This window comes from Pseudoliparis swirei, chromosome 17 (assembly GCF_029220125.1).
Source record: "Pseudoliparis swirei isolate HS2019 ecotype Mariana Trench chromosome 17, NWPU_hadal_v1, whole genome shotgun sequence".
In the NCBI taxonomy this organism is placed as follows: domain Eukaryota; kingdom Metazoa; phylum Chordata; class Actinopteri; order Perciformes; family Liparidae; genus Pseudoliparis; species Pseudoliparis swirei.
In genome coordinates this window covers 9716607-9737560 of record NC_079404.1, presented here as the reverse complement: position 1 = coordinate 9737560, position 20954 = coordinate 9716607, and the positions used below count along the sequence as shown (strand labels likewise).

Below are 20954 nucleotides of genomic sequence, written 5' to 3'. Positions count from 1 at the left end.
TCAGAAATCACAGGCGGGTTGCAGTTTTGTGAAAGACAGTCTGTGTGATTTTCCTTTAAAACGCACATGACCTCATTTCGACTCAAAGTGAAATGACATGTTGCTAATGCAGCCATCACAGCTCAAATCCTACAAGATTAATTTCAACTAATCCATAATAATCTATATATTTTCACCACAAACTATAACCATTTATTCTAATTTCTGAAGAAGTTATAACAGCTGGGTTATTTATATTTTATCGGCCGTTAAAATGTGCGACATGAAATTATTAATAAAGGGCTTTGCTCTAATGTTTTGAACCAAAGAAAGACATTTCCTCTGCTGCTATTTCACTACTCCTGATCTTGAATGCACACAAGCAAAACACAAACTGACACACACACACACCACAGCCAGTGGCTCCAGCATTGTCTGGTTGCCTGGCAACTGCCGGCGTGGCGTGGTTGCTAGGGCCATGTGGGAGGGGGGGGAGGTGATGCTGCTCTGATTTCCAGCTGAATTGAGGCAGTCAGTAGGGAGAAGCCCCCCCTCTTCCACTCGACACACAGGACTCTATTGAACAATAGAGCTGTGCCAATGGGCCTGAGGCTCGTCAGACAAGCCCTTGTTCAGGGTCACTGTGTTCATCCCACAGTCCTCCATGACTAATTAACTTACAGCGGAGAGTGTCGTTAGGACATCTGATGATGCATCCATCACTGGCACAGCCCTGGAATTTACATTAATGTGAGGTGCATTTCTGGCAGCCTGCCATGTTGGTGCAATCAAAGACTCGCAGAAGAAAAAGAGAAAGTGTGGTGACGCCGCCACACAGCGTGTGCAGTCTAAACAGACCTGAACTGATGGTCTTGGGAAATATTTGCCAGCGCTAACATGGTTATGGGAAAATTGAGAAAGCAGCCACATGGAGAAGGTAGCTATTGTAAAGAATAGACTATTATTAACAAGAACTTTAATCTTGTGGCCTTCACAGCAGGTGGCAATGTTGATCAAAAGATGTAGCTCGTGTCGGCTCCTAATGTAAAGTGATGGCATTCATGTATGTGGAGGAGAGTTTGGAGGGCAAAGAAAATGTGTCACGTCTTATTTTCAGTGATGAAATGCTGAAACTGAGCTGCTGCTCTGACTAGAATGAAAAAGCCAGTGAAAACAAGAACAGGTTTTTATTAATATTTTGTAATACCATATATAATGCAATTGCATATCTTTGGCGAAAATAAATCTTATAAACATTTTATCAACAGAGGTTAGCATACAAAAACCAAAAAGGTGTGTCAGTCCAATAGACATGGCAGACAACTGACACAAACTGATACTGGGTTGGCAACTTTGTCAAATGCAACAACAATGTTCATCATACCCTCAAGAACTGCGACAGAAATTTTGAGAATCGCATAATCAATAATCAACAGCTGTCAAGCGATGAAGGAACAGGGTTTTGAGTTGGACGCCTAAATGTTTCATGTCATGAGACTCTGGTCTAGTTTTCACTGACGTTCTGAACATTTCAACATCCCATAACAATAACTGGAAGCATCGAGTTATGAGTGGCAGTTTTTTTTTTTTTTTTAAGGCTCCAATCTGTGATGAGAGCCAAAATTAAATTTGTGACTTCTTAGTCACAATATCTAAACATTAACATGAGACAAATGTAGAAAAAAAAGAAAATGATTCAATCTTCGTCAATGAACTTCTGCGAAAATGGGGAATGTGTCCATCCTAAATTTTAAACCACAGCTGTGCATCAATTTTGGCAACAAAAGGTTTCAGGATCAATGTTAATAAACTATCCAGCCTAACAAAAAAGCAAAACAAAACATCAAGAAAACCTGGCAGTCATGGTTAGATTGAACAAAACAAAACAAAAAAACACCCGCTCTAAAAACAATAGACATTGGCAAAATACTTACATCTTTATAACATAGTGAAAAAAAGTTGTATTGCTGTAAAATAAGACAAGGAGAAAACAAAATACTTATTAAGCGGAGTTTACAAAAGGGAGAACAATAAATGTGCCTAGTCACTCGTTTCAAATGACCAGTGTTTGATAGACTTTGCATTCAATAATCCCATAAATTAACGTCATAAATAAGGTGATGATTAATGAACAATAATGTGTTCTTTTTTTCACAGCTAAACAAGACCAGTGTATGCAAGTATTACTGCTGAGAACAGCAGCTTACTCTGCTAAGAGCAGTTCCCACTCTAAAAGCTACGAAAATAACCCAAGAGGCTGGTGAGGTCACGACTGACCAGCGTCCTCTCCCGTTTCCTGTGCGGATGATTCAGAAAACGAGGGCATTGTTACTCTCGCAACTGCATTGTGGCAGCAGGGGAATGAAGTTACCACTGCTCTTTGTACTTTGACATCAGTGGCACACGGAGATGTTTGGCACTGACCATGCATGCTGTCCTCAGCCACTGTGACAGCGTGGTCGAGACTGCGGGAACATTACGATGTTCTGTCTGTTGCCCCTCGGAGCTTCCAGGCTACCTGGTGTTGTACGCTGCCCGGAGTCAGCCTTTTTAAAAAGCTCAAATGACAATTGTGGACTTTTACCCAAGCAGCTCGCAACTTCCCCTCAGTGAACTGCATGCAATCAACTGACGGTAAACACTCCATTTCACAGCTTGAGAAGAGAGCGTGCACTTCCTTATTTTGTCGGAGGGAGGAAGAGCAAGGACGAAACATTCAAAGCCAGACACAACTTCGGGCACAACATCAGAGCTTCAAGCTCTCTGGCCACAGACGTCCTTTACTCTGGAACATGCACCGTGATCTGCACCATGACTCACCCTCCCTTCAAGTCGTGAATTAGCTTTGCCACAGGGTCAACAGAAACTTAGCTGTATACTTTTGCGATTTTCTAAAGTACATGGTTAAAAAACAAACAAACAAAAAACGGGAGAACTGAAAACCCAAATATTGGAGGGAGAAGCTGCGTTAATTTCCCGTCCGCTCCTTTTCTGATTATTAACCAGCTTTGCATTGACAAAGGACCAGAAGCCAGCAGAGGGCCGAGCAGCCCCACGATACAGCCGGAGCAAGGAGGTCGGTCATCACACCAATCACATTTACTGTGTCAGTGATTTTAAACTTTACATTTTAAACTCTTTCGGTGAAGACGGTCATATCTCAGGTTTAGGCTGAAGTGGACATGCACTATGATACACGCACACGCGCAAAATAAAATCTATGGAGGATAGCCGATGAACATCTGGCAGCAAGTGGCAGATGTTCACTTTGCATAGGCTGTCACCAAACATGTGAATATATGTCTGCACAATAAATGTCAAAAACACACGGATGAATGAAGGGGATCGACAGGAGGAGCAATTGATTTGCGAAAAGAAAAAGAAAACAGCTTTCATTTGTATAGCACTGTGATGGCCGCACAAAGTGGAGCGAAGTCGTAGAGCTAACTTTGCAACTAAATTTGGCAGTGGCAGAGTAATACTATTTCCACATCTTGCTCATCCTGAAATAGAGCCAGAGCTTGTGTGTAATAACTTTATCGCATAACAAGATAATAGTACTACCGCATTCATTTTCTCAATTGTAAAGTTTAACTAGCGTACTCGACTCTTAAAAATGCCACCATGAAATGAAGTCAAAGAAAGTTAAGGTTGTGGATAATTATTGCATCTCTCTTGCAAGAGGATTCGTGGAGCAGGAGTTCCTTTCAAAACAGTGGCATTTTGTTTTCTTTAGCACAAACAGGAGAGAATGATAACACCAGGAGGTTAGGTTTTGTCTGTTACAAACATGCACTCATTCGCTTCATAAATAGATTCACTTGGAAGAGGATACAGGTTTGAGGAGGAAGCATGCAACGCTTTGAGTTATAAAACCTTCAGCTTTTCCCATTTTGTCTTTTTTGAGGAAAAAAATCTTGAATCACAATCTTCTAATCCAACAGAAGCAGGCAGGTCATTTTGGATAGGTTTCTTGATGTTTTCTCCACAGCCCAAACAACCACCCCCAGCAGTCACCCCCGAGGTACAAAAGTCTATATGGCTTTGTTCTCCTGTGTGAACGATACTATTGCCATTTGTTTTGTTGGACAGGGATATTCCCAAACAAAAAAAGGCTCAAAATGGCCAATGAACGATCAGATAAGGAGAAGGAGGCACACTCGGGCACACGGTCAGGGGTCAGAGGTTAGGGTTCACAGGGTCCGGAGTCTGACGGCGGCAAACGTCATCATTATTTCCTGTTAAGTTTTGTGCTCTTGACAGTGCGTTTGGAGCCCTCCGTGCAGCTGCGTATACCAGCGAGGTGCAGCAAGGACCCGGCGGCTTCCTTCAGCTCCTCATCCAGCTCCGGCTTGGCCTCACGCCGCGCCCTCTTGCCGGCGGGCCACTTGATGGCAGGCGGACGGCGAGAAGTCTGGTGGACGCCCCTCTCGTCCCAGAGGTCGGAGTCCTCGTCGCTGTGGAAGCCCTCGCTGCCGGCGCGGTGGGACTGCCTGCGGTCGCAGCCTCCTTCGTCCAGGGAGGAAAGAGACGAGGAGGAGGAGCGGGAGGAGCAGCGCTGCAGGGCTACGCTGCTGTAGTTGTGGTCCTGCTTTGGATCACTGCTCACCAGGACAGAGTCGGGCCGGGAGAGGTCAAGTGGGCTGTCAGAATTGCCTGAGGGGAGATTAGGATTAAGAAAGTAATAGGTACACATTGAACTGCAAAAGCGTTTAAGATTTGTCGATGCTCTAATTATTGCATGTCATGTAAAACTTGATTAAAAGTTTCACGCTTTAGTTGGCTTAAAATAAATTGACAGATAGAAAGAAAATCCTGCACTATGCACACTCTTATGTAACTTGATTTAACGATATATTTTTGGATTTATTTCTTTTTCTGAATAAGAAAGAGGCAGAGACAGTGAACCATATCCACATATGCTGTAGCATTGGCTCGCTTTGTTTACAAATATAAAGCAGAAGTGACACTTGGCACCGAGAACACGGGATTTAAAAATATCTTCACGTTAAAGTTTAAATAAATATAAATATTAGCAAAGCACAATCACATCAAAATAATCCTTATGAGGGCTCAAGCTGTCACTAAATCCGGTTTAATTAAGTAAAGGTGCAATAAGATTATGATATAATGTAAAATATAAGCAACAACAGCGAGTATAAAGAAAAAGAAAAAGAATTTTCTAAAAAACTGACTTTAGTTTGCATAATATCCCTCACAAACATTTGCGAATCAATCATATGTCAAATGTTTAGTTCAACTCTCTTTTCTTGTGTTAATTAGTCACATTAGGTGTGATGGTAGGTGGATTGTTATCATCTTTGGACAGAGCCAGGCAATCCAACTTTTGTGCTAAGCTAACTGGCTGCTGGGTCTCGCATGTCCCAAATGTTGAAGTATCCCTTCTCGAGGGAGAATGTCTGCAGAAAATAAAGTGTATGCGAGCAGGTACGAGTAATGTTCCGGAAACCTCTCATGTTGCTCGTGAGAACAGGGGACATACACGCAAATGAAAGCACACACAATCAAAGATGACAGAAGCGATGACAGGGTGGCATGCCGGGGGTAGGACACAGAGTTGAAATGGTGAGAGAATGGCAGCTTGTGGATTCTCTTACATGGGTCAACGTGGTGCCCGGGGGCAGAGTTTAAGAGCATCATGGCAGTGGCAGCATCAATGTCAGACTCTGGAAGAGGAGAGAACATGCATGATGGTCAGTCCTGAGGTGTGAAAGCATGCTAGCATGGCATCTCTACTCGGACTGGCCTCCTTCAATCATTTTAAACCAGGGACCGAGTGACCCGATCGATGCTCACCGAATGGATTGGATGTGCAGAAGGTTCACTGAAACAAACCAGGGGATGAATTGAAGCCACTGATATTGCATCCGATCTTTTCAGACCTGACAAAGTGTCTAAAAGCCTCATAGCTCACTTCTGGGCCTGTAAATTATTAATGACTACAGTGAGACTGAGTGCTCAACACAGCACCAGCAGAACCTCTGCCTGTCGTCAAGGTTACAAATCCAAGAGGCAGAGGGGGGGAGAAGAGAAGGCTGAGGCATCGACTGGGAGCGCTCGACATTATGGTCTACGAGAGGCATCAATGACTGGAACGCAACAAATCAAACCAGGAGTTGAGAATACAAGCACAGTGATGCTGAATGTTCTGGGACTGAAATGTGAACAGGCAACAGAATCAAAATACCACACAGACACGCGCTGAAAGAACCGGCAGTGACCTGCTCTTAATGTGCGTGTGGAGAGTGAAAGGCAGCGCCGCTTTGCTTCCGTCTCACCTTTGAATGAGCAGCCTTGGAGAAAGAGATGGCGAGGGGGTGAGGAGGCACTGCAGAATGCAAACACAAAAACACAAAAGGTCAGATCTGGAGTTTGTAAAGGAGATGTAGAGAAAAGTCAAATGTGACCCCTTTCAGTTATTTAAAAGGTGTCAAATGTCAAATAGAAATACAGACCTCCAAAGTAAAAGAAAAAAAACCTGTCGTGATATGCCTCGCTTACAATGCCAGGGCCATTAAATAAATGGAATCTGGTATGACTGATAAGATTATATAACGCACAACAGCCAGAGAGTGATGCATGATGACAGTTTACCTGGGTGGGGAAGCGGGCGGTGTGCAGAAGGCATGTGCGGCAGGGAAGTGCTGCTTCTTAAGGGCTTGGATCAGATTGGGGCGGTACTCGGGGTCAACACACCAGAGAGAACCTTTTCCATTGGCCTGTAGAAAAGAGCAGGGACAGTCAAACCTCCAACCCCGGGAAAGCAAGAACAACTTATTGCAACAAACTGTGAGAAGAACATTGATTTCGTAAATCAATGATGTTCTCGTATTAGGGAAAGGCAAATCACGATTCCTGAGCATTACATAACTGTTTCAGACATGCTGTAAGTTTGTCTTGAATTTATTCTGATGATTATCTTTGAAACAACTGTACCCTGTGGATTGTCTCTTGAATTTTGAATGCATGGCCTTCCTCACAATACATTTAAAAAGCAGGATTTATTATTTGAAATCATGCACTCTTTATGGTCTTTTTCACTGCCCTCGAGAACGTATTGTTGATACCCTTCTTTGCCCACTGCCAACTGTCGGTGAGTACACATATGGAACTTGATTCCGACCCGTTTCTATGCTTCAGAGTTATTCGTCAATCGGCTTCCATTCACTACATTCCTGAAAATCCTCAGCTGACAATATCAATGAGCACTGCATACAGCAGCATAGCGATGTAATAAAGGTCTCCCTTTTTCACAAATGGCTAAAGAAATTCAGGCAACGGCTCCTCGAGGAGCACGACATAATTAACAAAGCGTCGGAAATAGCAAACGCACAAGTAAGAATTCCTTAACACCCGAGACAAAAGGAGGAAATAACTGCTCATCTGCACTGTGTGAGGAGCCGACGTGTCCGTTAGTGATGTGTGTGTGTGTGTGTGTGTATGTGCGCGCGAGTGTGTTAAGTGTCACTTTATCTGATAGCGGCGCATTGCCCAGTCTGGGAGGAAAATAGAGGGAGGGAGGGAGGAGAATAACCTTGACTCAGATTACCAACCAGCCCTGATGCAGGAAGAAGGAAATGTCTCCATGGCAACGGAAACCACCAGCCAGTGTCATGTGAAACTGGTCTTTCAGCAGACGAAGGGCTCACGCTGTGCACCTGCATGCTGAGCGGCCTGCACCGCACCATGTTGCTACTTGCTGAGCGATAACCGCCATCGCCTCCCATGGTGGGAAGATACGAGGCCCGAGACCGGCGCAGCCTCGGCGCCACGGGCGCAAGTCCTAACTCACACTGCGGCTCAATATGGCTGCCGCCGAGTCGCTCGCCGGATCGGTACAGTAACATGCAAATGGGGCTGCGTCTGACACGGGACTTATTCTGAGAAGAGGCGGGTTTTCAAACAAAAGCCGCCTCCCTTGTTCCTCAACACAAAAGATTGAAACCAATAGGAAGTAAATTAACAATTTCACAACTAACGTTTCACACAAGTGTCATTCAGTTGACACAAACGTTTGCAGCAGGTTGATCCTTCTGTCACGAGTGTGTGCATATGAGAAGGTCAACTTCTCTCTCCCCCCCCCCCCCTTCCTATACAGGAACACAAACACAAATGAGTCACAAAGCAAACCGGCCGACAAAAGATTCCTCCAACAAACTCATCGGGTCACGCTGGCTTCCTCTTCGCCGAGCGACGCCGAGGTTTCGACATGCGGGACGCTCCTCTCCCCGGTTTGAACCGTTGCGCTCCGTCGTCGTGCTTCGGGAGAGAAAGCCCGATCTGCGCGCGCTGTGTTTGCGTTTGCTCAGGAGGAGGATCTGTAACCTTGACTGTGTTCCACCGTTATCGCAGCAGAGCCAGAGGTCCGTGGCTGAGTTACAGTCCCCGGACGCCGTCACATGAGCCACAATGCAGCGCCGTGCTGAAATGCACTGTCGGCCAATGGCGCCGTGCTTCACGTTTGGCCCCTGGAAATATTAATATCACATCATCGATCAATGTAAAAAAAAAAAATGACGTACCTTTCCCAAACTCCTCTCGACCTTGCGGAAGCATTTATTCAGGGACAAGTTGTGACGAACTGAGTTCTTCCAGCCGGTGGGAGCGTTGGAGAAATAAGGGAAGTGCTCGAGAATCCAGCCGTAGATTTCTTTTACGGGCAAAGATTTGCTGGGCGACTGCTCGATGGCCATGTAGATGAGGAGCGAAAACGAGAACGGGGGCTTGGACTTCAACGAGTCCCGCTCCCTGCCTCTGCTGTGTGACGAGGAGGAGGAGGAGGAGGAGGAGGAGGACGACGACGACGACGGGCCCTGGTTGGGCCCGTAGTCTCCCTCGATGTCGAAGAGCGGGCTGCCGCTGGGTTGAGCTTCCGGACCTCCCAGAGTGAAGTTCTGGAGCAGGTTCTCGTGCAGCCAGTTGAGGTTGGTGAGCTCCTCATCCTCAGTACCGCCAGTACGATCCACGCTGGTCGCCAGCGGACTTGACGCACACTCCGCCTCCGGGAGCGTTCCCACATCACAGACGCCTCGGAGCCCCGTCCGCTCCTCTTGCATACCCGGAATTTCCGTTTTCTTATCTGGTGACATCCCAATGATCGGACCCATTAAACCAAAGAGGTCTGGAGAGAGAGAGGAGAGAAGAGGTTGATCATGTTAGACAGCATGGAGACACTAAATAGTTTGGGATGGTGAACTGACTTTACAATAAAATTGGCGGTATGAAATAACTGGATGCGACACGGTGGAATGATGTGCTCTCCCGAGCGTTGACCTGGTTTTCCCAGGTCTTCCCTGGGGGCAGACACCCTGTGGCGGAGCGTGGCGGCCTCCATCGCACCGGCTGGCCCTCTGACCGCTCACCGTCTCATGAGCGGCGAGGCTCTCGGCTCTCCCTCCTCTCGACTCCAGCCGAGGACCTTCGAGGAGGTCCTCTCGAGCGAGACAACCGACGTCGGGCTCCACTCCTCGACGCCCACCTCGTCTCAGACGAGAGCCAGACGCTCATTATGTGTAAATGAGCGTGAAACCATCCGACGGCGAGAATGAGTGGACGGCCTCCGTCTTCAGGAGTGGATGGCTCTTGTGGACTGATCTGCATTCAGCCAGGATCAAGTCTCAATTTGTCACATGCCAGATTAAGTAGTGTAAAGAGGCTACAGGCACTAGGAAATTCAATATTGCCAGAAGCCCTGTATCATTAACTAAATCCACCCAAGGACCATTATTAAAAAGACAATGATACCGTTTTCTTTTACATAAGCACAGAGGAAGGATTACTGGCATGTCATCAGCAATGATCTTGTCATGGTGTTACAATTGAATCGCTGAGCTCTGGTTTTACCCTCTAAAATAAGTAAATATTTAAAAATAAATAGTGTCCGATCAATCTGAATAACTGTAAACCCATAAAATGCAATCCATGGTCGTGCACACTGGTTGGGGAAGCTAAGAGCACAAAGAGATCACTCTTTGGCTCCGCTCACAACCAGCTTTATGTCCTGGGTGTCACCATGACAACCATGCCATCCCTTCAATAAGAGCAGAAATCCCTACAAACAAGATCCATAGATACAATAAGAAAATAATAGGCCAATGCCGGCTGGCTCTACCCCAGACAAAGCCCCTGCTGCACCCAGTGGGTGACACCAGATGCCCTGGTCAGAGGTGGTCTGGGATCTCCGGGATGCGGACAGAGATGGGAGCGCAGATACGTAAAGGCACGTGGAGAGCGATGGTGGACGGTGATATCTTTTCATTTATATGACAAGAGAAGAATTGGGTCAAACTCGCAAGTGTTTGCACAGTGGGTGAGACAGGAGAGGGAGAGTACACACAGGCACACGCACACATCAGTTTGTCAAAGCCAGTGAGGACATGAGTGGTGAAGGAGGAGGCATTAGTGACCACTCAACCCTCAATGAGGGGACGGACAGAGAGCAGCCTGATCCTATTGGGGTTTGGATTGACTTCTAAAAACTAGGGTTGTGATTAATTTAGACTTTAAAAGTATGTTTTACATTTCTGTCAGAATTGCACATCCTGTCCGCTCGAGAAGTGACGTCACGCCAGCTACGTTTGGTCCCGAGTTCGGACAGTCAATCCTCCGTTGTCCGCGCTTCAATTCGTCAGCCCCGTTGAAATGTACTTGTGAGGCGCAGATACTTGCGGAGAAGAAGGAAGTACGGCGAAGAGCTTTCCAGGCCAAAGGCCAAAGGGACATGCAAAGTATACAGAGGAAGGGACTGAACAATAGAGACATCCTTTTTTGGAAGGACAGAGGATGACAGAGACCAGGAGACTCAGAGGCAATGGGAGTTCTCCTCAGGATGAATCACAGCTCTAAGCAAATCAGAGCAAGCAGAGTCGTCAGGAAGCGAGAGAACTGCCCATTTGTGTTAAAGGGAAATCTTTGCTCAAGAGACCAAAACATAGAAAGATATCTCTGGTCATGACAGGTTTCTACTCGGAATGAATAAGAAGATTGAAAGGGGGACTGTGCAGAGAGACGAGCCTGCAGTTTAAAATATATATATTTTATGAATTTATTTCTTAATTAGGCTAGCTGTGTGCACGCACCAATTATCCAATACGTTTCAAATTAAATGTGTATGTGTAAAATTAGAGCAGATTTTTGACTTTTTGGTTATTTGTGATGCTGCTCAAGAGAGGAGGAGATGACAAAAGAAGGATTGAGGATGCCATTCGACAAGGATCCCAGGCGTTTCTATCAGGATCGATGACTGTTGCCAGATAAATGCTGATTTCACCGTAACGCTCCCCACGGTCGTCCTTTCTTCCTCAACAGGCCGAGAATTGACTGCCTGTAAACTTCATTGTGTTGAGTGGCGGGGAGATGAGAAGAAGTCACTGCCTGGCTGAAGTGTCAGACCACGGATTAACCGTAAAGCACAAAAGAGCTTCCCCTCATTCCATCTCCGCAGCCATGACCCCTCAGCTGGGCCCTCGGGTGCCAGAGAGCGCTTATCCTCCTTTGAGTGTCTCCTCCAGAAGACCATCATTTGAATATCAACGGAGGCCGGGTGCACGCTGGCGAAAGCTGCCTTGCATCCAGCCAAACACAGGAAGTGTTTTCACATAAATGCAGCTGGTCAATTGCCACGGTTGCGATGATCGCCGTCGTCGTTGCTCGTATGAAACGGCATCAAAGAGAGGCGGCTGGGACTGCGATGAATAGTGTGCAGAGGGGAGAGGGAGCTAATAAGCCAGACTGGCCTGTTGACTGCAGCATCCTCGAAAATACACCAAAGCTGCAATGGCACTGACCTGGTGGCTCATCTGCAAGTTAAAGTAGCCCCGCGCCCCGCCGGCCTCATCATATTCATGCGCAAACAGGCAGACGCCAACAGCAGGTGCCGTGGCACATTCTCCCCCTTTTCAAACTGCTCTTTTATCCTGTTAAGCACTTAGCCCATTCAGAAATACACAAAGACGGATGCAGAGAGCTTGAAGTGGCAAATCCAGCCGTCGATGTGGCAAATAGGTACGGGGGAATGTGAAGGGAGAGGACAGCAGCATCTAGATTGAAGAGGTGCTGGTTTGAGATGTTCTCCGGGAGTGAATCTCACAATCTGGACTCAGTTGCCACGGCAGCCGAAGTTGTGGGGGAAGCAATTGTGCTCATGTCTGTGCATGAAGGGGGAGCTAATGTGGGGAGATCAATACAGGCGGAAAATGCTGAAGCCAGCAGTCTGCTGCTGCTCCTCACAAACCTGTCTGACAAAGAGCAGTGGGAAAGGCCACGGCCAGCCCGGGTGTCACGGCACCAGCGACGAAGAGCCATTAAGGCGGACCTCACGATACCCGGTCCGTGCGCCAAAAAGCCCTTCAGTTCGGTCAAAATGAACAAACAACTTATCGTTTTAACGCAAGTAACAGATTTCAGAACAAAAACCAGAGAGATTACGTATTCAACTGCCGCACATTCGTGCACAAACGCATTCACGCCACACCCACTCTGCAAGAAATAAACCAGTTGACACAATCCAGTTACACCTCTGTCATACATACACAAAGGTGTGTCACAAAGCCCCGTGGCGAGGGCTGTTATTTGAAACCGTAACTGATGTTTAGGTGACGACCCAGTCTGGCTGGAGTTCTACAAATGTGAATGAGACAAAGGGGGGTTGAGTTAGAGTGGGAGAGCCGGGGGAAGAGAGAGAGAGAGAGAGAGAGAGAGAGAGAGAGAGGCTGTTCCAGAGCGCCAAGTGGCAGTCTTTTTTTTTACTGGGAGGGTCAAATTGTGTCATAACAAATAAAGCCTCCGATATTGTGCAGGCTAATCAGGCGACTGTTAAAGCACGTAGAAATGATCCATTTTCTCATCAAACTCCTCGATGGATGAGCGCGATCTCCTCGGAGCCCGAGGTGAGAGCGATTGCAAGAAGCCCGGACAACGCGCCACACTGGGCTCTCACAAAGGAGCAGTTGTTTTTGCTCTCGTCATGTTTCAGAAGTGCTCAGTATTCACCTCACAGTTTCAAACAGTGGACCGGCAGGGAAGGAAACACCTCCTGCCTGTTGAGGAAGTTCATTCTCAGATAAACAAATTCAGACTTCACACAGAGACCGGCCGGCCCACGCTCCACCAGAACCGTGGACCCGAGCAGCGAGAGGCCGCGGCGCCGCGCTCAGTCAAGCGGCGCTGTTTACTCTGGCAATCTATGAATTCCACGCAGCCGATACACGGCTGACAAACAACCACGCCGAAGCCAACGGATCGACTGATGCGATCACTTTACTGGTCAGGGAAAACAAGCAAACCAAACAATGGATCATTATTGTGGTGTTCATCGAAGACTTTACCTTCACACAGTGACTTCAAACGCAAACACAGGACTGCACTTTGACTGTCAACAGAGGCGAGGCCTTCAGGAGCACACGCCAGCCCCCCAGCCAACACCGAAACCTTATCTCCGAGGTCATGTGGCTTTAAGTTCAGTGTGCAAGCACCAACCACCGATCAGCTACGCAGCAAACTCTCACACTTTCGAATAGCAAAAGCAGCATTGATTGCCGGTTTATTTGCTGTTAAACTTCAAACTATCTTTGAAGGCACAATGTCCCTTTAAAAGTTCAGTTGAAGTTTCAACATAAGCCCTTCCAGCAATGTGTTCTTTCTCAGATTACTTTCCAAGTAAATACGACACGTTTTTGCAAATGAAATGATGTTGAAACACAGAAAACACCAATAAGACTTTGCAGGAAAGCCAAATGACAAAAGCCTTCGATGCTGAATGATATAGACTCTCGTGGACTACTTCATAGGTATACATGTGGAACACAGATGGCTTTACCAAGGACAGAAAGAGACCAGCATGAACACTGAAAGTACCGTGCTCTCAAAGAACACAGATATTTACTAGAGCTTGTGGGATGCGTAAAGCAGCTAAAGTGCAGACACATCAAGAGCTAAACATGCGTTAAGGAGCAGAACATGAGGATAGGCAACACGTTTTCTTCTTCTGGCAGCACTACATCATTGTTTTACAAAACGCTTTGAATTACTTTAAATGTGGGTTAAGGAGGATCTCCTCAAAACAAGCAGCCATTTCATCATCATCATCATCATCTTCTTCTTCTTCTTGGCAGACCAGTCCGTGGTGCTTTCAGGACCAACTGGACTGGAGTGTGGAACGAGATGTGTGCAGTCCGCATGGTCACAGGTGGAGGGCTGCGTGCGAACATCCACATCCAATCTGAACGGCCCGGACCCTCGCGGACGAGGGTGAGCGGCCACAGTTGCATCACGCGGAGAAAAGCGGCATGTATTAATTTGCATCTGCATAACAACCTTTTAAATGTGTCATGTTATGTTGATTCAACATCAGCAGCTCCTACAAATAAATAATGATTGTAGAACAAGGCGCAACAAAAAATAAACAATCATTTTAAATCTTTCTCAATGGGCTTATAAAGTACCTTTGTTTTTGCCGTCTAACTCGCAAGAACATTTCTCATAAGCCCATTTGTAACAATTCTCAGTAAGTCTTAGTGGGGGAAAAATGGAGATTTTAAGTACCCAAGCATAAGTTTCACCGTACACGACTCGACAGACCGGAGAGAGAATTAGTTGGAACTTCACACATTTTTTGGTGTTCTCCTTTACATTTTCTGCTCAAATGAGGTTGACTTTAAATCCACCCTAAAATGTTGTTTCCAACACATCACCATGGTAAGACTTTTAAAAATAGCAACGCTCTAGACATGCTCTGGTAAACTGAGCTGCGTGCGTATTCCTGGATTGAGCTGCTTCAAGTCCGGAGTCGTGTACAAAACATGCACCCGCACCGTGTGATACATCACTTAAACTTACATTACACTTTGGCCAAACGGTTAACCAGCCCTCTACCGGGGCGGTTCAATGACAGCACGTTGCTGTGCTCTCGTTACAAAATGTTGGTGAACTGACCAAACAATCTGACAGATGTGTCGTTGTTGTCGTCCTGCCATCAATTAAACAAGTCCCTGTTAATTTAAACCAGGGGTGACGGGACAAAGACCCATTGTGACACAGGACACAGACTTGCCTCGCTCTTCCTTTCTCTCCACACGGAGACGGTGGCATCAGTGTTGCTTTCATGGAGGCTGGCCCTAATGGGCTGCGTCTTGAGTTCAGCCCGTGAGAAATTAGACGGGCGCCGCCAGAGAGGGGCGGGGAAGAGGAGGAGGGGGCTGCCCACGGGAGAGTCAGAGCATAACCACTGGGACCAATCAAGAGACGTGAAACAATAACAGCAGCAGAGCATTGCCCATACACAACTTATGCAAACAAGTGTAAGAAGTAAGAAGTTAGGGCCAAACTCAAAGCATTCGCATTCAAATGATGTATTTTTTTATTATTTGTTCAAGTCTCAGGCCGCTCTGCCATTTTGTTGATGTCATGACATTACCTTCAGTATTTGACCACAGTTTGTAGCAACAGCTGTTAAGTGGGAGGGGATAACCGAAGCAGCCATTTAGCTGTACCCATATCTCTAAATGATGGGAAACATCACAGGGAGAGAAAAAAAAACAGCCATGTTGAGAACCAGGACAGGAAAACAAAAGGGCAGCCGCACATGTTTCCACAGAAGTTTACGTTTGCGTCTCAAATTCAGAGCGAGCGCCTCCGTTTGAGGAGCAGAATGTCACAGACCCCAGACGACACACTCGATATCCCTCCTTCAAAACAGGGGGTGTGAGCAGGTGATGAAACACACATGTGCAGCTTTAATTATTCAAGCCAACGACCACAAAACTGCAGAAGCAGTAAACTCCACAAGACAGACCAACGTCAGCAGTTAGAGCTGGAGCTCACCGATTGTTGACTTATCTCAGATAGATATGTGGTTGTTCAATTTCACCCCCTAACTCCTCATAATGGGAGGGAGAAGGTGATCAACATGTTCTTTATAAAAATAAAAGCCTTTTAAGACTTTATTTGGCTTATAATACAAAAATACACTGCCTAAACATCAGCAGCAGAGACGTGTAGAGGAGCATCGACTAAACGTCAACATGCTGTTCATTTATTTTAAATCATTTTCCAGTTTCAATGTGTGAAAACATTGCAATATGCACACAACATCCTAATTAAGGAAATACAGAAATACAAATGAACAATGACGGCCAACTCCTGTATCCTGCCAATCATCTAATTATTCAAACTCTACCATGAGAATGATTTTAAATAGCCAGTAAAAATCAAAGTCACTCACAAATGACTTGGTAATTACAGGGTGTTAAGAGAACCGTCGGTTATGACACGTCAGGCGTTTCTGTTTTGCCAATCGAAAGGAAAAACCAGGTTTAGACTGCGGTGAGCAACCCCAGACATTTCTGCCACACGGGTCAGCTTTCGTCATGAATTTAAAACCAGTCACTCTAATGGCCACAAGAACATGGTGGATTTTGGAGGACGCAACTTTTCATTGACTCTAGGTCAGAGTGCGCAACTCTGTGATAAGACTGATTACATGGCAACACCACCATTTTGAAGTGCAGATTTCTTGCCACGGTGGAACGGTAACAGCTATAATGGAGTACCAAGCCACTTCCTTATTAAGACGTTTCACATTATAATCCAGCATGTTGTAATGACTGAACAGGACAACGGAGCGCCACTGGATCTCGTGTACGTTGCACACTGGACATTCTCTTGATGAAGATGTTGTGCTGGTCTCTCCTGCCACGTTGCCTCAGTGTGATCGTGCGTCCCCTGAGGAACATCTTACTGTTTTGTCGCCAGTACAGTAAAATGGGGCAACTTTTTCAGAAAAATGACACCTATGTGTTTACTAAGTTTTAAAAATTAATTTGATGATTCATGGGAGTTCTCGTAGGAGCTTAAGATATATTTGATACCACTGTGTCTGTTGGTATTAAACATGGACTTGGAGCAATATGGTAAGCATTAAGTGTGTGACTGTCAGGGCATTACTGTTTTATAACCCAATTATACAATAACAATTAAGCTTATATGATGAAAATGACACCATGACTCGCATAAGCAATTGTCAAATTCACTAATTGTCCATTTCAAGCTATCATTAGTAAACGCATCAGATTATCTCAGGTCTGCCAGTAACATTTTCAAACATTATGCACTGTGGAGCTGACCCATAAAAAAAAAGATAATGCTATTAAAAAAAAAATTACAGCATGCTTTTTAGTTAAATAATAAATAATAATAACCTTCAATCTTATATAGCGCTTCTCTAAGTACCCGAAGTCGCTCACCTGTATTTCACCTCTTTCTGAGGATGAAAGGAACTGCAAACCATGAAATAATGCCATATGGTAACTACAATGTCTTATTCTTATTCCAACAATTCAAATAACCTTATCGTGATGCACAACTAAATAAAATCCAACAGCACTACGATGCTTTCAATCCCTGTATTTATTAAAGCAGTTTCACATCAGCAATAGCAACATCACTGGGTTACGACAATTCTTATTTATAGCAATGAATGTCAGTAAAGTTAGAAGACCCAGGTCTATTCTGAGAGGCACAAGTCCTTCCCCTTCAGAGGCTTCTGTACATACAAACATGTACAGGAGTGGATACTTGCTAGAACTACAAACAACAGCAAAGACAACAGATGGTTTGACCTACAGCATGACCATGGAGAGTCTGGCAATAAAAATAATGGCAGATTGACAACATGTGTTTCTTTTTGTTTGGCCTTTTTCTGTCCCTTAAGCTGTTCCCTTTGTCTTCTATTTATCACTCGAGCTTTAACAAACTGTCAAGCAGGAAGAAAGGATCGCCAGCCTACATTAATGTCAGAACCTAACGAAATGTATTTCCCCCCTAACTATCAGAGCACACCATGAATTTTAGATACGGTTTGTCCAGTCCAGTAAATAAAACCCCAACAGGCAGCAGGTACAGAGCGACAACACCAGACACGTGGAATAACATAAAGAACACGGGGACATGTTCAACAGCGAACCTATAAACTGTGTGCCACTGGATTAAAAAGAGATATGTCTCCTTTACTCTGACAATGTTTGCAGAGCACTCTGTATCTGGGACAATCTTGTGATAATCCATTACATCATGTGCTCAGCTAGCCAGTGTAGCCTCCCAACCTCTGGTACCGTCGATACACACCATGAAATATTAAACAATTCATAAATATGAGGAGAAGACGTGCGTCTTGAACTAAAAACCAACAGATATTGAGTCATTACCGCAGTCTGCTAACTTACCGCTGGAGAACTACGCGACATCCAAAGGCATTTCATGGCACGGAGTCGATGCCGGGTGGAAAACCTGAACGTAAAGTGCTGTTAGCTCAGGAAACTAACCAGCGTTGTAGCTAACGCCGTGTGGACGGCGGCGTTACTCCCCGCGGAGCCAAACCCAACACTCACAGCCGCCGCAGCGAGGAACACAAAGTTACACGGAACGGACAGTGGACTTTTGCAGAGCACTTCCTGATACCCGGGGCTCGTTACAAAGTAACGTACCCTCCGGTTTGGGTGCGTTTAATTCCGCTTTCGTTTAAGTCGGTGTACCGGGGGGAGCTGAAACACAACCGACGTTAGCTCAACCGTGAGGCAAAAGTAGCACTAGCGGTAGCGGCTCGGAGGGTCAGGGAATCTGCTGCTAGCGTTAGCATAACACGCCAACTGAAGAATACCATCATCGGGATTCAGTTTCCATAAACATCAACACATAACTATTCTGTGGCGCTGTGAGTAGGAGCCGAAGAGAAGAGAGGAGTGACGTTGACGCTAGCTAGCTGGCCACATGCTGTCGCTTGTTCTGCCATGCTGGCTGCTCTAAGCAAAGTCACTTGACCACATTTACTTTTCGCTTGTTCGAAACACACAACCCGTATCCACCCGAACACTATTTCATAAGAGCTGCTTTTTTTTAAAGGTTAAAATACTTACAATCATGCACGGCGTGCCTTGGTGAGGTGTGTTTACGGACGCGACTGTGCGCAGTTTATTCAGATGTCTGTCTCGCACAATGTCAGAGATCAGATCAGCAGCTGCTTCCTCCATGCACGCAGCGCGCGGATCACACAGCGCACGGCAACGCTACCAAACCCCTAGCCGTCGTCATAGCAACAAGCCCACTTCAGCCAATCAAAACCCCTCCCCTCCTATCTCCCCTGGCAACTGCCGCAGCGCCGGAGATGCCGTGCACGCGCACGCCATCCTATTTTGCATCGCGCAATGTGCTTTCGCTTTTATCGCCAGCTGCTTGTAACGTAACACAGGGGAGGGAAATATGTTTTGTGAAAAGCATTTTATGAATGATAGGGAATAAGTTGAAGTTGTGATTGGGGTTTATTATAATTTTATAAAGTGTGTGTGTGAGGGGGATCGAGCCCGACGCGTCCCCGCACAACAATCCCGCGTTATTTAGGCTACACAAACACCTCGGGGCGGAGAGAAAGGATGTGTCACCACACCCAGCCTCGTGACGATAGTGAACCTTGAACAGGGCCCCTCCCAGAGTAAACGGCGAGACAACGAGCTACCGTGACGTGTACACACAACAGACACATGCTGGTTGATGCCTGACCATTTAGACAAAGCAGAGGCACACACAAAAAGAAATGGGAAGAAAAAGAAAAGCACACTTATGGAGCCTAAGTTGCGGACAAAACTTATTCTCTGTGAATGTGTGGAAAATCAAAAAAGCTTGTGAGGTTTATTCACATGCCTTTACAGATGTGCTTGTAGAGCTGCAGGAAACCCAGGCTGTCTGTTGAGTGCAGCTTTGCTGGCCAACTGACTTCACACCAAACTGTAACTTTCCCATAGCAGTGGTACCTTACTCATTTCAGCCACTCCATTTCATAAGCGTATAGCTCTTAGTGGACTGATCTAATAGCCTCTCTGTTTGCTTTTACTGTGTCTAATCAAATACCGGCCATGCAGCAGGGCTGTTCTGTGCTGGTGTGGATGCACACCCTTGTTTTTCCCCTTCTTCTAACTGGACAAACAGGCTTTGCAGTGGCGCAATGGCGGCTTTGTGTCAGAGTGAATACCTGAGTGATACTCTGGAAAGTATTGTGTTGATCTTTGGATTGGTACTTATCATTAACAGACTGCTTCATGGGTCGGTTTGTTCAGGTAGGCCTACATTACATTGAAACACTCATGTATTTTTCATGCCAGAATGATATTAAATGTTGCAATATTCATTTGTTTAACAAAGAAGCACATAAAGTGATTTATCAGTGGCGGTGAAGCACTCTGGATACCATTTTATTCATTCATTCATGATTTTGAGCCTTCACTCAGGTTTCTGTGGCATGATTTTCCTGCACACTGAGCTATTCTTAGGACCGGTGAGATGCGTAGACTCTGCCCCATTTTTTCCTTCCAGCATCACTCCGAGGGATGATGAAGTTGCAAAGCTAGCGAAAGAGAGAGAGGAGAACAAGGTGCTTCAATAACACAGGGAAACAGTTGATTGTGGATGCTTTAAAAAGACAGACCCATTAGTCTGTGTGCCTGCAATGGCGCTAATCTGATTGTAAAAGCTGTTAGGCTAAAACAACACGCCCCACTGACCACCATCAGGGATATTCTTAACAGTACTGGAACATGTCCTGGTACATATAACATGTTGTCCTGATGAATACTGACTCGAGGAATGATACTTTTTTGTGACATGGAAGGATAACAAAAAAGTCTTTGTGAGAACTGTGTTAACTTAACAATGGGGGAGAATAATTACAGTAAACAGCTCCAATTGTATCAAAAGGAGTGAGGTGAAGAATAGTAGGATCACACACTATGAGAGAGGTTCATGTAAGGCAGTAAAAGTGGTCCTGATGGAAGGGATGAACAATGAGGAAGCTAGCCTGTGATGGAGAGTAGTGGCCGAGCGTGAATGAGGGTGCAGTGTGTCTTAGCAGCCAGCCTATGGTGGCACAGCGGTCAGGAGGCCTGCTGCTTTAATGGTCAATAAATCTGTGT

The 20954-nt window shown here is 45.8% G+C and overlaps 1 protein-coding gene across 3 annotated transcripts; it reads right to left on the bottom strand.

Annotated features, from left to right (window-relative positions):
- Positions 1 to 1149: 1149 nt before the first annotated feature.
- Positions 1150 to 19068, bottom strand: foxn2a (forkhead box N2a). Of its 3 annotated transcripts, XM_056435527.1 has the most exons (7): positions 18909 to 19068; positions 18219 to 18282; positions 8523 to 9121; positions 6595 to 6719; positions 6279 to 6328; positions 5598 to 5666; positions 1150 to 4635 (listed from the first exon to the last, which is right to left on the bottom strand). In XM_056435527.1, the coding sequence occupies exons 3-7, from the start codon at positions 9105 to 9107 to the stop codon at positions 4211 to 4213; spliced, it is 1254 nt and encodes a 417-aa protein (XP_056291502.1). In that variant the 5' UTR covers positions 9108 to 9121; positions 18219 to 18282; positions 18909 to 19068; the 3' UTR covers positions 1150 to 4210. The 3 variants fall into 3 exon arrangements, with proteins under 3 accessions (XP_056291502.1, XP_056291501.1, XP_056291503.1); XM_056435526.1 differs by lacking the exon at positions 18219 to 18282; XM_056435528.1 differs by lacking the exons at positions 18219 to 18282; positions 18909 to 19068 and adding an exon at positions 14028 to 15232.
- Positions 19069 to 20954: the final 1886 nt, after the last annotated feature.

What these genes read in the sequence shown, in the direction of transcription:
- foxn2a (XM_056435527.1), bottom strand. Translation starts at nt 9,107, where the DNA reads ATGGGTCCGATCATTGGGATGTCACCAGATAAGAAAACGGAAATTCCG. An exon ending in TCGAGAGGAGTTTGGGAAAG is followed by an intron (nt 6,720 to 8,522) that starts GTACGTCATTTT and finishes TCTTTTCTACAG; the next exon opens with GCCAATGGAAAAGGTTCTCT. An exon ending in CCAAGGCTGCTCATTCAAAG is followed by an intron (nt 5,667 to 6,278) that starts GTGAGACGGAAG and finishes CTCCTCTTCCAG; the next exon opens with AGTCTGACATTGATGCTGCC.